The sequence below is a fragment of the Octopus bimaculoides genome, chromosome 29 (assembly GCF_046866305.1).
Source record: "Octopus bimaculoides isolate indiv1 chromosome 29, ASM4686630v1, whole genome shotgun sequence".
Taxonomy (NCBI): domain Eukaryota; kingdom Metazoa; phylum Mollusca; class Cephalopoda; order Octopoda; family Octopodidae; genus Octopus; species Octopus bimaculoides.
In genome coordinates, this window is record NC_142956.1 from 2,217,791 (window position 1) to 2,234,626 (window position 16,836).

General features: G+C 45.1%; 1 protein-coding gene across 5 annotated transcripts in view; it reads left to right on the top strand.

Moving 5' to 3' along the window:
* The first annotated feature begins 1,511 nt into the window (after nt 1–1,511).
* LOC106872730 (coiled-coil domain-containing protein 77) overlaps nt 1,512–16,836 on the top strand; it is a 69,637-nt gene continuing 54,312 nt past the window's right edge. For all 5 annotated transcript variants that reach the window (XM_089345575.1, XM_089345572.1, XM_089345574.1 and 2 more), the window contains exon 1: nt 1,512–1,668. In XM_089345575.1, coding sequence (XP_089201701.1) covers nt 1,646–1,668 — 23 coding nt within the window. In that variant the 5' untranslated portion in view covers nt 1,512–1,645. The remainder of the gene's footprint in view (nt 1,669–16,836) is intronic.

Sequence of the window (16,836 nt, forward strand, 5' to 3'; positions counted from 1 at the left end):
GTCACCACCACCACCAAGTCGTCACCACCACCAAGTCGTCACCACCACCACCACCAAGTCGTCACCACCACCACCAAGTCGTCACCACCACCACCACCACCACCAAGTCGTCACCACCACCACCAAGTCGTCACCACCACCACCACCAAGTCGTCACCACCACCACCACCAAGTCGTCACCACCACCACCAAGTCGTCACCACCACCACCAAGTCGTCACCACCACCACCAAGTCGTCACCACCACCACCAAGTCGTCACCACCACCACCTAGTCGTCACCACCACCACCAAGTCGTCACCACCACCACCAAGTCGTCACCACCACCACCAAGTCGTCACCACCACCACCAAGTCGTCACCACCACCACCTAGTCGTCACCACCACCACCACCAAGTCGTCACCACCACCACCAAGTCGTCACCACCACCACCACCACCACCAAGTCGTCACCACCACCACCAAGTCGTCACCACCACCACCACCAAGTCGTCACCACCACCACCACCAAGTCGTCACCACCACCACCAAGTCGTCACCACCACCACCAAGTCGTCACCACCACCACCAAGTCGTCACCACCACCACCTAGTCGTCACCACCACCACCAAGTCGTCACCACCACCACCAAGTCGTCACCACCACCACCAAGTCGTCACCACCACCACCAAGTCGTCACCACCACCACCAAGTCGTCACCACCACCACCAAGTCGTCACCACCACCACCAAGTCGTCACCACCACCACCTAGTCGTCACCACCACCACCAAGTCGTCACCACCACCACCAAGTCGTCACCACCACCACCTAGTCGTCACCACCACCACCAAGTCGTCACCACCACCACCAAGTCGTCACCACCACCACCAAGTCGTCACCACCACCACCAAGTCGTCACCACCACCACCACCAAGTCGTCACCACCACCACCAAGTCGTCACCACCACCACCAAGTCGTCACCACCACCACCAAGTCGTCACCACCACCACCTAGTCGTCACCACCACCACCAAGTCGTCACCACCACCACCAAGTCGTCACCACCACCACCTAGTCGTCACCACCACCACCAAGTCGTCACCACCACCACCAAGTCGTCACCACCACCACCAAGTCGTCACCACCACCACCAAGTCGTCACCACCACCACCACCAAGTCGTCACCACCACCACCACCAAGTCGTCACCACCACCACCAAGTCGTCACCACCACCACCTAGTCGTCACCACCACCACCAAGTCGTCACCACCACCACCACCACCTAGTCGTCACCACCACCACCAAGTCGTCACCACCACCACAACTGTAGCAACCACGACCACCAATACCACCTCTGCCACCACCGTTATCATCTCCAGCTACAGCAAAAGCGACGACAGCTCCACCACCACTAACCACTGTCAACTTCATCCCCGCCACCACCACAAAATCACCCCTTCCCCGTCTCCATCCTACGGCCACCACCATGGAAACACAATCACATTTTATCTCTCCCACTACTACCACTTCCTCACTCCCCCGACACATAATAATTACACGTCCACGAGAGAAAAGCCATCTACAGAGTTATCCCCTCCTGTTGTTACGTTCGGGCGCCAACACCAGGTGTCGCATGTATCGCGGCAACCCGACCAGAATTTGAAAATGTCCGGGAACCATTCCGTCCGGTAATTAAGTCTCCATTTCTTACCTTATTCACAGCTAAATTTCAATTGATTACGAATATCTAACGTTAATTAACCGTGACTCGCTCTCTTGCGAACTCTTCTCACATAACCAATCGCTTTATGCGTTATTTCTTTCATAAATCCTTCAAAATAATTTGCTAATTGTTCCGCATTTAGCTTCTGCCTTCAAACATGTCTTAACGTGTTTCAAATAATTTCGGGTTTATCTCTCATTCTATCCTGCCATTTCTCCCCCCCCCCTTTAGTGTAAAACAATGTGGAGGCGAAATGGCCCAGTGGTTAGGGCAGCGGACTCGCGGTTTCGATTCCCAGACCGGGCGCTGTGCGTGTTTATTGAGCGAAAACACCTAAAGCTCCACGAGGCTCCGGCAGGGGATGGTGGCGAACCCTGCTGTACTCTTCCACCACAACTTTCTCTCACTCTTACTTCCTGTTTCTGTTGTGCCTGTAATTCAAAGGGTCAGCCTTGTCACACTCTGTGTCACGCTAAATATCCCTGAGAACTACGTTAAGGGTACACGTGTCTGTGGAGTGCTCAGCCACTTGCACGTTAATTTCACGAGCAGGCTGTTCCGTTGATCGGATCGACTGGAACCCTCGTCGTCGCAAGCGACGGAGTGCCAACAAGAGTGTAAAACAATATCTTTAGACGAAACTGAGCAGCGAGCAAACCGGGCATTTTTGCCTGGCGACGGCATTTCGTTCGTCGTAACATTGGGTTCGACTTCCATCGAGGGCCTACTCTGCTTTTCATCTTTTCGGGGTCGATACAATAAATATAAGTGGAACTTTGGGATCGATAAAGCACCAATTGAGCACTGGGGTTGATGTCATCGACTTCCCGCCTCCCCGAAATTTGAAACCAATATTTTTAGGTGCAGGTGGTAACAACGGCGGAGGTTAAGAATACGCACACCACTTGTTTTCGGCGTAACCCTAAACGCGGAAAACGGGTGGTGTACATACTCTTTACCTTCACTGTAACAAGTTTGCTGAAGTACGTAGTTCTAAATTCAATCCCGCGGCGTGGCATCTTGATCCCTGGGCCGACCCGATCCTTTGTCAGTGGATTGAGTTGATAGAAACTGAAAGAAGCCCGTCACGTGCGTATGTGTATAGGGCGCGGCAGAAGTAACGCCCTTTCTGCGTTTAATAACATTTATAGTATATAAATGTTTAAGTAATTTGTTTTTATCGAATTCCCTACTTTAAAAAACGAATGATAAACTAATAGGGGAAAAAATAGAAGTATTAGGAAATTAAAAAAAAAGAACCTTAATTAGAACCTACAAAACTCGAATAGAAAAGGGCGTTACTTCTGCCGCACTCTGTATATATCTATCAGTCTGTAAATTTGCGCTTGTCTCCCGCCATTGCTTGACAACCGGTTATTGTTTGTTTACGTCCCCCGTGAGTTAGTGGTTCGGCATAAGAGGTCGATTTGTTTGACTAAGCCGGTGCTACAGTATGGCCGCATTCCAGTGTCTGAAACGAGTAAAAGGGAGGGGACTTACGAGGGTCTGTGTGGTCGCCTGATATTACAGAGATAGCAGTTAAATCTTCCTCGAGTATTCGTTATTAGCCGTAAATGTGACGCACATATCTGGCAATGACAATAATACAGCGGGATAGTCACGGACGGAACGCCTGTCATTCAGTACGAGTTAACGAAATGAAAACTTTTGAAATACTCTTTTACTTGTTTCAGTCATTTGACTGCAGCCATGCTGGAGCACCGCCTTTAGTCGAGCAAATCGACCCCCAGGACTTATTCTTTGGAAGCCTAGTACTTATTCTGTTGGTCTCTTTTGCCGAACCGCTAAGTTACGGGGACGTAAACACACCAGCATCAGTTGTCAAGCGATGTTGGGGAGGGGGGACAAACACAGACACACACACACACACACACACACATATACATATATACTACAGGCTTCTTTCAGTTTCCGTCTACCAAATCCACTCAGAAGGCTTTGGTCGACCCGAGGCTATAGTAGAAGACACTTGCTCAAGGTGCCACGCAGTGGGACTGAACCCTGAACCATGTGGTTGGTAAGCAAGCTACTTACACCACACAGCCACTCCTACGCCTTATAAATTCTTTTCAGGAACCTTCTTTTTTTTTATGATAGGTTAAATGCATGAAATAGCTGCGGAATTCCAGTTTAATCGCCCCATATAACCCCATATAACTTTTTATTTTTGGGAATTCATGGAAATTTTTACGAATTCGTTTCTACACACGGAAATACTGAATTTTTTACTCTTTCTCAGTTTCATTTAATTGTTTCTGTCATTTGACTGTAGCCATGCTGGAGCACCGCCTTTAATCGAGCATATAGACCCCAGGACTTATTCTCTAAGCCTAGTACTTATTCTGTCGGTTTCTTTTGTCGAACTGCTTAGTACAGGGACATAAACACACCAGCATCGGTTGTCAAGCGATAGTTGGTGGGAGGGACAGACACACAGACATATACTCACACATATATATATATATATATATGTGTGTGTATATATTCGATGGGCTTCTTTCAGTTTCTGTCTACCAAATCCACTCACAAGGCTTTGGTGAGCCCAAGGCTATAGTAGAAGACACTTACCCAAGGTGCCACGCAGTGGGACTGAACCCGGAACCATGGGGCTCGTAAGCAAGCTACTTACCACACAGCCACTCCTACGCCTATGTAGTATTTAAATTTTCTTCATATTACTCTTTTATTTGTTGTTTCGGTCATTTGACTGTGGCCATGCTGGAGCACCGCCTTGTAGCCGAGCAAATCGACCCCAGGACTTATTCTTTGTAAGCCTAGTACTTATTCTATCAGTCTCTTTTGCCGAACCGCTAAGTTACGGGGACATAAACACACCAGCATCAGTTGTCAAGCGATGTTGTGGGGACAGACACAGACACACAAACATATACACACACACATACATATATACGACAGGCTTCATTCAGTTTCCGTCTACCAAATCCACTCGCAAGGGTCTGGTCGACCCGAGGCTGTAGTAGAAGACACTTGCCCAAGGTACCACGCAGTGGGACTGAACCGGGAGCCATGTGATTCATAAGCAAGCTACGGGAATTGGTAAATTTTTCGATAAGTCCTAAATGGGGATCACTGAAAATAACCATATTTATCCCTTTCTGTTCAATTGCAATAATAAAAATTTGAGTTTTTTTAGAAAGTAAGAAAAAGGCGCAAGAGTGGCTGTGTGGTAAGTAGCTTGCTTACCAACCACATGGTTCCGGGTTCAGTCCCACTGCGTGGCACCTTGGGCAAGTGTCTACTACTATAACCTCGGGCTGACCAAAGCCTTGTGAGTAGATTTGGTAGACGGAAACTGAAAGAAGCCCGTCGTATATATGTGTGTGTGTGTGTGTATATGTTTGTTTGTCTGTGTTTGTCCCCCTAACATCGCTTGACAACCGATGCTGGTGTGTTTACGTCGCCCGTAACTTAGCGGTTCGGCAAAAAGAAACAGATAGAATAAGTACTAGGCTTACAAAGAATAAGTCCTGGGGTCAATTTGCTCGGCTACAAGGCGGTGCTCCAGCATGGCCGCAGTCAAATGACTTAAAGAAGTAAGTATAGTATCAGATGCAAATGTGTATGACATAAATAAGCTTCTTCCCACAAAGCCAGTATTGCTAGAAATAGGAGTCAAAACACCTCATGGTTTCGTAAAGCATGTTTCTTATGACTGGCTATTGTCTTGGCTGTTATTTCTAGCTGTGCTGGTGCTCACCAGTGCCCTTACTCACTCTAGTGACGTCTATATTTCTGCTTTTCAGTTGTAAATTGCGTATAACCCACTTCTAATATTTATAATATGCCCGTGCCATTGGCACGTAAAACGCACCATTCGAACATGGTCAATGTCAGTGCTGGTGGCACGTAAAAAGTCCCGTTTGATCATGGTCGTTACCAGTGCTGCTTGACTGGCTCCCGTGCTGGTGGCAAGTAAATAACACCATTCAAGTGTGGTCAATGCCAGTACCGCCTGACTGGCCCACGTATCGGTGACATCTAAAAGCACCCACTACACTCTTGGAGTGGTTGGCGTTAAGATGGGCATCCAGCTGTAGAAACTCTGCAGATCAGATTGGAGCCTGCTGCAGCTTTCTGACTCGCCTGTCCTTTGTCAAACCATCCAACCCATGCCACCAGGGAACACGGACATTAAACGACGATGATGATGATACAGATGGGAAATCCTTGTTGTTGGCACTCCGTCGCTTATGACGTCGAGGGTTCCAGTTGATCCGATCAACGGAACAGCCTGCTCGTGAAATTAACGTGCAAGTGGCTGAGCACCCCACAGACACGTGTACCCTTAACGTAGTTCTCGGGGATATTCAGCGTGACACAGTATGACAAGGCCGACCCTTTGAAATACAGGTACAACAGAAACAGGAAGAAAGAGTGAGAGAAAGTTGTAGTGGAAGAGTACAGCAGGGTTCGCCACCATCCCCTGCCGGGGGCCTCATGGAGCTTCAGGTGTTTTCGCTCAATAAACACTCACAACGCCCGGTCTGGGAATCGAAACCGTGATCTTATGACCGCGAGTCCACTGCCCTAACCACTGGGCCATTGCGCCTCCACAATGGGAAATGCAAAAGAAAAACAAATGTTTTCAAAACCTTTAATATTTTTGTAGTTAAAAAATGGCGATTTATGGCATAAAATGTCCTCTAGAATTAACCAGACTTAATAATGACAAACTTTAACTACTAAATATTGTTAAACACACCTCTGCAAATGCAATGTCCATAAGGAATTCCCTTTAAATACAACAAACAACTAGCAGTGAAACTGTTTTTAGCAGATCCCCAAATGGGGCCCATGGCAGGCAAGGGGTTAAGGGTAACACAAAAGTCCTAGTTGAAGGCCCAACCTTCAAAGTTCTTTTATAGGGTTCAGAAAACCTGAAGGACCACTGCAATAAGTGTGTGAATTTGAGAGGGGAATATTTTCAATGAAATCATAATTAACTGATTCTCCTGTATTTTCTTTTACCCAAAGCCAGGAACTTTCCAGCAGCCCCTCCTATATGTATGTGTGTGTGTGTGTATGCTGTGATTAATAATAAAGTCTTGTATATTCCATCTTCTCTCTTTCATTTACCATACACACACACACACATATGGAGGGGGGGGTGTAAAAAAAATTCCTGGTTTAAAGAGTATCACAAAGGGCTTAGTTGAAGGCCCAATGTTCCGAGTTCTTTTACAGGGCTTAGAAAACTTGAAGGACTGCTGCAATAAGTGTGAATTTGAGAGGGGAATATGCTGAATAAAATCATGATTAAATGATTCTGCTGTATTTTCTTTTACCCAAAGCTAGGAAATTTTCAGCAGCCCCTCCTGTGTGTGTATATATGAGGGGGTTTTAAGGGTATCACAAAAAGCCTGGCTGGAGGCCCAACCGTCTGAATGCTTTTATAGGGTTTAGAAAAACTGAAGGAATGCTGCAATAAGTGTTTGAATCTGAGAGGGGAATATCATCATCATCGTCGTTTAACGTCCGCTTTCCATGCTAGCATGGGTTGGATGGTTTGATTGAGGACTGGTGAAACCGGATGGCTGCACCAGGCTCAATCTGGTCTGGCAAAGTTTCTACAGCTGGATGCCCTTCTTAACACCAACCACTCCGAGAGTGTAGTGGGTGCTTTTACGTGCTACCGGCACGAAGGCCAGTCAGGCGATACTGGCAATGGCCACGCTCAAAATGGTTTATTTTCCATATTACCTGCACAGGAGCCAGTCCAGCGGCACTGGCAATGATCTCGCTCGAATGTCTTTTCATGTGCCATCGGCACAAGTGCCAGGAAGGTGATGCTGGTAATGATCATAATTAACTGATCTTCCTCTATTTTCTCTCCCCCAAAGCCAGGAAGTTTTCAGCACCCCCTCGTATGTGTGTCGGAATAATAAATTCTTGTATATTACATCTGTCTTTCATTTACTACATATATATCTATCTATATCTGTGTGTGTGTGTGTGTGTGTGTGTGTGTGTGTATATATATATATATATATATATATATATATATATATATATATATATATATATATATATATCATCATCATCATCGTTTAATGTCCGCTTTCCATGCTGGCATGGGTTGGACGATTTGACTGAGGACTGGTGAAACCGGATGGCAACACCAGGCTCCAATCTAATTTGGCAGAGTTTCTACAGCTGGATGCCCTTCCTAACGCCAACCACTCAGAGAGTGTAGTGAGTGCTTTTACGTGTCACCCGCACGAAAACGGCCACGCTCGAAATGGTGTTTTTATGTGCCACCCGCACAAGCCAGTCCAGGGGCACTGGCAACGATCTCACTCGAAAATCCTACGCGAGCCAGTCAGGCGGTACTGGCAACGGTCACGCTCAAAATGGTGCATCTCATGTGCCACCCGCACAAGAGCCAGTCCAGGGGCACTGGCAACGATCTTACTTGGCTTGCCGGGTCTTCTCACGCACAGCACATTTCCAAAGGTCTCGGTCAGTAGTCATCGCCTCAGTGAGGCCCAATGTACGAAGGTCTTGCCTCACCACCTCAGCCCAGGTCTTCCTGGGCCTACCTCTTCCACGGGTTCCCTCAACTGTTAGGGTGTGGCACTTTTTCACGCAGCTATTCTCACCACATGTCCATACCAGCGCAATCGTCTCTCTTGCACACCACAACTGATGCTTCTAATGTTCAGCTTTTCTCTCAAGATACTTACACTCTGACGGGTATTCACATTGACATTACACATCCAAAGGAGAATACTGGCTTCATTCCTTGCGAGCTTACGTATGTCCTCAGCAGTTACAGCCCATGTTTCACTGCCATGTAGCATGGCTGTTCGTACGCATGCGTCATACAGTCTGCCTTTTACTCTGAGTGAGAGTCCCTTTGTCGCCAGCAGGGGTAAGAGCTCTCTAAACTTTGCCCAGGCTATTCTTATTCTAGCAGCTACACTTTCAGCGCACCCACCCCCACTACTAACTTGGTCGCCCAGATAGCGGAAGCTATCGACTACCTCTAGTTTTTCACCCTGGAATGAGATAGAAGTTGTTTCCTGTTTGTTTACAGTCTTTATTGCACCTGAACATCTGCCACAAACAAAAACTAACTTGCTAGTTAACCTGCCTTTGATGTTGCTGCACCTCTTATGTGTCCATAGCTTGCACCGGGTACATCTTATAGAGTTACTACCTACTCCTTTTCTACATACTGAGCAGGGCCATCTACCTGAAGGGGTTTGTGTTTTATCTACCTTCCTACTTATTAGGATTTTGGTTTTAGCTAGGTTGACTCTAAGGCCCTTCAATTCTAGACCTTGCTTCCACACCTGAAACTTCTCCTCTAGTTCTGATAGTGACTCTGCAATTAGGGCAAGGTCATCAGCATAGAGGAGCTCCCAGGGGCAACCTGTCTTGAACTCCTCTGTGATTGCCTGGAGGACTATGGTAAATAAGAGGGGGCTGAGGACGGAACCTTGGTGGACCCCTACCTCTACCCGGAATTCATTGCTGTACTCATTTCCAACCCTCACCTTACTGGCAGCATCTCTGTACATGGCTCGCACAGCTCTCACTAACCATTCTTCTATCCCAAGTTTCCTCATTGACCACCAGATAAGGGATCGGGGGACCCTGTCAAAGGCTTTCTCCATGTCAACGAAAGCCAGGTACAGAGGTTTCTCCTTAGCTAGGTATTTCTCCTGCAGTACGATCATTTCATGCAACTCCGTTTAATTGAACAATGCAATCATTGGATCAGTTTAAAATACAGCGATCCTCAGCTGCATAAAGACATAGAATTTAATTAAATTAAAACAGATAGACACATTAGTATAATAATACCTAAAATCTTCAAGAAGTTAGGGAGACAGACAGAGAACATTTTGCTTTAGCCGCATCATGGAATGCTCTGCATTTTAAATTGATGTAATGATTGTATTATTCAATTAAATGGAGTTGCATGAAACGATGGTACTGCATTACCTCTGGATATCCTTGTTGCTTAATTTGCTATATACCAGGGTAGATAAAGCAATTAAGAGTATGAAGACCGGGAAAGCCCCCGGCCCATCAGGAATCACTGCAGAGATGCTCAAAATATCTGGCAGTGTTGGCTATAGCCTAGTCACCCGTATTACGAACCAGGTGATACACGAAGGAGTCATACCCAATGACTGGTGTAGCAGCATCATAGTCAACTGCTACAAAGGTAAAGGTGACGCTTTAGATCCAAATAATTACAGAGGCATCAAGCTGTTAGATCAGGTTATGAAAGTTACAGAGAGGGTCATAGCCCAACTAATTAGGGAGCGAATCAATTTAGATGAGATGCAGTTTGGGTTCGTGCCAGGTAAAAGCACTACTGATGCCTTATTTCTAGTGAGACAGTTGCAAGAGAAATACCTAGCCAAGGATAAACCTCTGTACCTGGCTTTCGTTGACATGGAGAAAGCCTTTGACAGGGTCCCCCGATCCCTTATCTGGTGGTCAATGAGGAAACTTGGGATAGAAGAATGGCTAGTGAGAGCTGTGCGAGCCATGTACAGAGATGCGGCCAGTAAGGTGAGGGTTGGAAATGAGTACAGCAATGAATTCCGGGTAGAGGTAGGGGTCCACCAAGGTTCCGTCCTCAGCCCCCTATTATTTACCATAGTCCTCCAGGCAATCACAGAGGAGTTCAAGACAGGTTGCCCCTGGGAGCTCCTCTATGCTGATGACCTTGCCCTAATTGCGGAGTCACTATCAGAACTAGAGGAGAAGTTTCAGGTGTGGAAGCAAGGTCTAGAATTGAAGGGCCTTAGAGTCAACCTAGCTAAAACCAAAATCCTAATAAGTAGGAAGGTAGATAAAACACAAACCCCTTCAGGTAGATGGCCCTGCTCAGTATGTAGAAAAGGGGTAGGTAGTAACTCTATAAGATGTACCCGGTGCAAGCTATGGACACATAAGAGGTGCAGCAACATCAAAGGCAGGTTAACTAGCAAGTTAGTTTTTTTTTTTTTTTTTGTTTGTGGCAGATGTTCAGGTGCAATAAAGACTGCAAACAAACAGGAAACAACTTCTATCTCATTCCAGGGTGAAAAACTAGAGGTAGTCGATAGCTTCCGCTATCTGGGCGACCAAGTTAGTAGTGGGGGTGGGTGCGCTGAAAGTGTAGCTGCTAGAATAAGAATAGCCTGGGCAAAGTTTAGAGAGCTCTTACCCCTGCTGGCGACAAAGGGACTCTCACTCAGAGTAAAAGGCAGACTGTATGACGCATGCGTACGAACAACCATGCTACATGGCAGTGAAACATGGGCTGTAACTGCTGAGGACATACGTAAGCTCGCAAGGAATGAAGCCAGTATGCTCCGTTGGATGTGTAATGTCAATGTGAATACCCGTCAGAGTGTAAGTATCTTGAGAGAAAAGCTGAACATTAGAAGCATCAGTTGTGGCGTGCAAGAGAGACGATTGCGCTGGTATGGACATGTGGTGAGAATGGAGGAGGATAGCTGCGTGAAAAAGTGCCACACCCTAACAGTTGAGGGAACCCGTGGAAGAGGTAGGCCCAGGAAGACCTGGGCTGAGGTGGTGAGGCAAGACCTTCGTACATTGGGCCTCACTGAGGCGATGACTACGGACCGAGACCTTTGGAAATGGGCTGTGCGTGAGAAGACCCGGCAAGCCAAGTAAGATCGTTGCCAGTGCCCCTGGACTGGTTCTTGTGCGGGTGGCACATGAGATGCACCATTTTGAGCGTGGCCGTTGCCAGTACCGCCTGACTGGCTCCTGTAGGATTTTCGAGCGAGATCGTTGCCAGTGCCCCTGGACTGGCTTGTGCGGGTGGCACATAAAAGACACCATTTCGAGCGTGGCCGTTTTCGTGCGGGTGACACGTAAAAGCACCCACTACACTCTCTGAGTGGTTGGCGTTAGGAAGGGCATCCAGCTGTAGAAACTCTGCCAAATCAGACTGGAGCCTGGTGTTGCCATCCGGTTTCACCAGTCCTCAGTCAAATCGTCCAACCCATGCTAGCATGGAAAGCGGACGTTAAACGATGATGATGATGATGATGATGATATGTTGTGGTTGTTGGCACTCCGTCGCTTATGACGCCGAGGGTTCCAGTTGATCCGATCAACGGAACAGCCTGCTCGTGAAATTAACGTGCAAGTGGCTGAGCACTCCACAGACACGTGTACCCTTAACGTAGTTCTCGGGGATATTCAGCGTGACACAGTGTGACAAGGCTGACCCTTTGAATTACAGGCACAACAGAAACAGGAAGTAAGAGTGAGAGGAAGTTGTGGTGGAAGAGTACAGCAGGGTTCGCCACCTTCCCCTGCCGGAGCCTCGTGGAGCTTTAGGTGTTTTCGCTCAATAAACACTCACAACGCCCGGTCTGGGAATCGAAACTGCGATCCTATGACTGCGAGTCAGCTGCCCTAACCACTGGGCCATTGCGCCTCCACACATACATACATATATATGAGTGGGGTATTGAAAAGTTCCTAACTTTAAGGGTATCACAAAAGGTCTGGTAGAAGTTCTTCCAAATTCTTTTACAGGGTTTAGAAAAAGCTAAGGACTGCTGCTATAAGTGTGAATATGAAAAGGGAATATTTTGAATGAAGTCCTAAAATGAAACTGGATAAATTGTGTGGCTTCAGAAGGGGTCTACTTTGAAGGAGATTAAATGCTAAATTGTGTAGTTTTCTTTTTATTGCACCAGTGTTGATGCCTTCTGATTACATCTCATATTTTAAGCAAAAACGAGCTTGGGTTACCAACTTTAAATACTGGATCAATGACCCTTTCATTCATGAATATTAACCCTTGTGTATTAACCCATTCGTTACTGTATTTCTGTTGAGATGTTCTGTGTTACTTTCAATTAATTTTAAATATAACAAAGAATTTAGTAAAATAACTTCGTTATCATTCAGCTGGTGTTAGGAACATAAATTGTGACTAAGGTTCGGTGGAAGATTTTAATTCAGAACTTATGAAAACAAGACATTTGTAATACAAAGCCAGAGCCAGTTTCAGCCAGGTTGGTAACGAAAGGGTTAATTTGCAGATTTGTTTCACTTGTTAGAAATAGCAGCCAAATCTTGTGCAAATTGAAGGCACATTTGACTGACTGTCTTTAACCTTATTTGTTACCATATTTCTGTTGAGATGTTCTGTGATTCTTTCAATTAATTTTAAATATAACAAAGAATTTAGTAAAATAACTTCGTTATCATTCAGCTGGTGTTAGGAACATAAATTGTGACTAAGGTTCGGTGGAAGATATTAATTCAAAACTTATGAAAGCAAGACATTTGTATAACAGAGCCAGAGCCGGTTTTAGCAGGGTTTGTATCAAAAGGGTAAATTTGCAGATTTTGTTTCAATTGTTAGAAATAGCAGCCAAATTTTGAACGTAACAGCAGACGAAATACAGCTAGGCATTTTGCCTGGCGTGCGAACAATTCTGCCAGTTTGCCGCCTTTACTATTTTGATAATGAGAAACCACATAATAATTAAAATAAGCACCAGATCACTGGCCAAAGTAGATTTGCTCTTGTAGATCACTTGGCAAAATAATACTAGCACAAAGTAAACCGAAAGTAATCTCCCTTTAAATTGTAGATCACATTCCAAAGTGGCACTGGACAGAGATCTGTATTTGTGTGTGTCCTTGTCTTGACATCATTTGATTCTGCAAAAATATGCCTGACCATGGGGAATATTAGCTTTCTTGGAAGCAGGTGACTGTTGGTGAAACGAATGGCGTCTAGTAACAGAAAATCTACTTCAGAAAATTCCATCCAAGCCTGGAAAAGTGAAGGTCAAAACTCGTGAATCGCAGTCCACCTAGGTGTCTAGGTATGAGTTCACTGCGGTTCACTCGTACGCCATAGTCCGTCTAGGTACCACTCCATTTTGGGTAATCGCACACCACCTTCCAATACATTATTTATAGGATAATAAAACCATTTAGCTTTTCGTCAATAAGGAAAGAGAGTATCCATGACCGCTTAGGATTTCTCATGGCTGACTGGACATTCAGCCTGTTTTAGCAACAGTACTGTTTAGCACTAGAAGCGCGCACACACACACACACATATGCAGAGAGAGAGATATCATCATTTAAGGTTTATTTTCCATGCTGGCATGCGTTGGATGGTTTGACAGGAACTGATAAAGCTGGAGGTTGCACCAGGCTCCAGTCGTCTGTTTCGGAATGCTTTCTACAGCTGGATGCCTTTCCTCATACCAACCAAGCAGTTGAACCTGAATGAGATATGCATTTTCCCTCTCATATGCATAAAAAGAAATATCCTTGCTTGTGCTTGTGCCATGTAAAAAGCACTCAGTCCATCTTGCTGGGTGGTCGGTATTAGGAAGGGCATCCAGCTGTAAAAACTCTGCCAAAATAGATACAGAAGTCTGATGCAGGCTCCTGTCGAACTGTTCAACCCATGCCAGCATGGAGGGCGGACGTTAAACGATGATGACACACAGAAACAGAAAGAGACGGGTGTTGCAATCAATTGAACATATTTGCCATCATATAAATCAACATCGAATCAGTAATGCCAAAATCTCTCCTACCTTAGAGAGAGAAAGGGATCTTTTTGGTTTGACGGGCAACACTTGTTTTCTTAGCGAAACACTTTCAAACTTGGGACACTGGTAGAATGTGTCATATAAAATAACTTTTTCTCTTAGCCTTCTCACCAAAAAATTGTACATCGCAAGTTATTTCATGTTAAAGTTGTCGTATTTCTGTAATTTCAACCTATCACTGACGTCTATTCAGCTGAATACAGTTACTACTGTTTTTATAAACAATAAATTTTTGCCGGTGTCAAGTGTGTTATTCCCTGTTTAATTATATCATTATTCTTTAGTAAGGGTTTAGGGTTTTAGGGTTAGGGTTCGGGTTTTAGAGTTAGGGTTAGGGTTATGTGTGAGGTTATGGCAAAAATAATCATAACCCTAACCGTAATCCTAAAACTAACCCTAACTCTAAAACCCGAACCCTAACCCTAAAACCCTAAAGCTAAAACCAGTACAAACGCACGAACTATGTCATAAATAACAGTGACAAACGAAATATATACCGCTGATAGTTGTTGTTGACAAACAACGGTACTAATTTTATTCAAGGGAAAAGATCCCGTAACACCGTTGTTTACATTCCACGGCGTAATTGTTTTCACCTCAGTAGACGTCAGTGATTGGTTGAAATTACCGAAATACGACAATTTTTTACATGAAATAACTTCGAATACAAAATTTCTTATCTGTTCTATAACACAAAATATACAAGTATTCGAAGTTTGAAAGTGTTTCGGTACCAAAAACATAAATGAAAAATGTTGCCTGTCAAACCAAAAAGATCCAGAGAAAGGCTAGCTCTGAACTGGACACACCTTGACCAGAATGCTTGTAACACAGCGGGCTCAACTGTAGGTACCTGGTGGTATTAAACCAGTGTTACTTAAAGTGGTCCCATCCTGTTAGAGATTGTGCTAACACCACACGTGTTTACAGAGCTCTTTCTGTTCATCAGTGGTGTACTGCAAGGTATCGTTTTGTCACCCTGTCTCTTCCTCTTAGCCATCTGTGACTAGCTTGTCACTGTCAACGGCCAACTGCTGCCATTCTTGTGTTGGTGATGTGTCTCCATCATTTCTCCACCAACACTCATTGACTATCACATGACACACAGGACTCAAAGCATCCTCCAATCGCAATATATTACTCGGGTCTCTCTTAAAAAACACTAGTCATATCATACACACACACACACACACACACACACGTCCATCCTCTTGGCTTCGATCATACCAAGGGAGATAACTTGTTTCCTAAATCGTTCCTCTGCAATATCTCAACGTTATTGTTCGCTTGTGTCAGTTCGAGGACCGCGGCCATGCTGGGGCATCGCTCGAAATGGTGTCTTTTATGTGCCACCCGCACAGTATTTAACTGGTATTCTGACAGTGTACCTGGAACTGTTATGCAGTGCTTCTCAACTGGGGTCCAATATCAGATTTTAAGGTCTTCTGAAAAAACGTTGCTTAATATTTCATACATTCGATCTCCGCAAGTTAAAAATTAATGTGAAAAACAAAATGGGAATTTTGAAAGAAGTTTCTATAAAACATTGAATGGCTGGGGGGGGGGGTCCACCAGAGAGAGTGAAATAGTAATCGAAGGAGGCCATAGATGAAAAAAAAAAATGATTGAGAACCACTGATTTAATATATAGAATAGTAGTTAAGCGATCGTTCCATTTTTTTCAGTCAAAGTTTATCTAGGACCACATTATCTAATGTGTCCTACCGTATTTTTAAACCACTGAGGTATGATTTAGTTGCTATTTCTAGCAAGCCGTGCGACCTTGTGGAAAACTTTCTCATTTCGCGATTTAAGTCTTGATGTGGCTCTGCTGTGTGATGTGGTGTCCATCATTCATAGCTACGTGGTCTTGCGCCTTTGGTATGAGAGAACCTTTGGGGGCGGGCATCGATACTTCACCCCGCAATTTTTAATGCAGTTACAATATCACCTCCCCTTCATTTTCCTCTCTCTCTCTTGTCTCTAGTTATTCTGTTTTCCCCTCTCTCTCATTTTGTCTTATGCTCTCACCCTCCCTCTGTTTCATATACTTTCTCCCTCCCCTCTCTGACTTTACTCTCTTTTTCGCTTGTTCACCTTCCTTTCTGTTTCTCTCTTTTCTACCTTTCTTTCTCTCTCAGTTTGTCATTCCCCCCCTCTTTCATCATCACTCTCTCTATTCGTCCTTACACTCGTAGCCTCTCTCCCTCTCCCTCTCTTCCAATGTATTTCTGTCGCCATATTTATATTTCTCCCTTCTGCTTACATTCTCTTTATCACTCTCTCACTTCTTTCCTCCTCTCTCCTTTGCGTTCTCCACACTCTCACTCTATTTAATATATCTTCCTTTTGCTCACTCCCTCACTTCTTCCTCCTCTCTCCATACCCTGAATCTCTTTCTCCCTATATTTCTCACCCTCACTCTATTCACAATGTCTCCTTTTGCTTACTCTCTCTTTCTTCTTTGATTCCTCTCACTCTCCTCCCATCTTTCAACTGCTGCTGACACCACTTACTGCCTA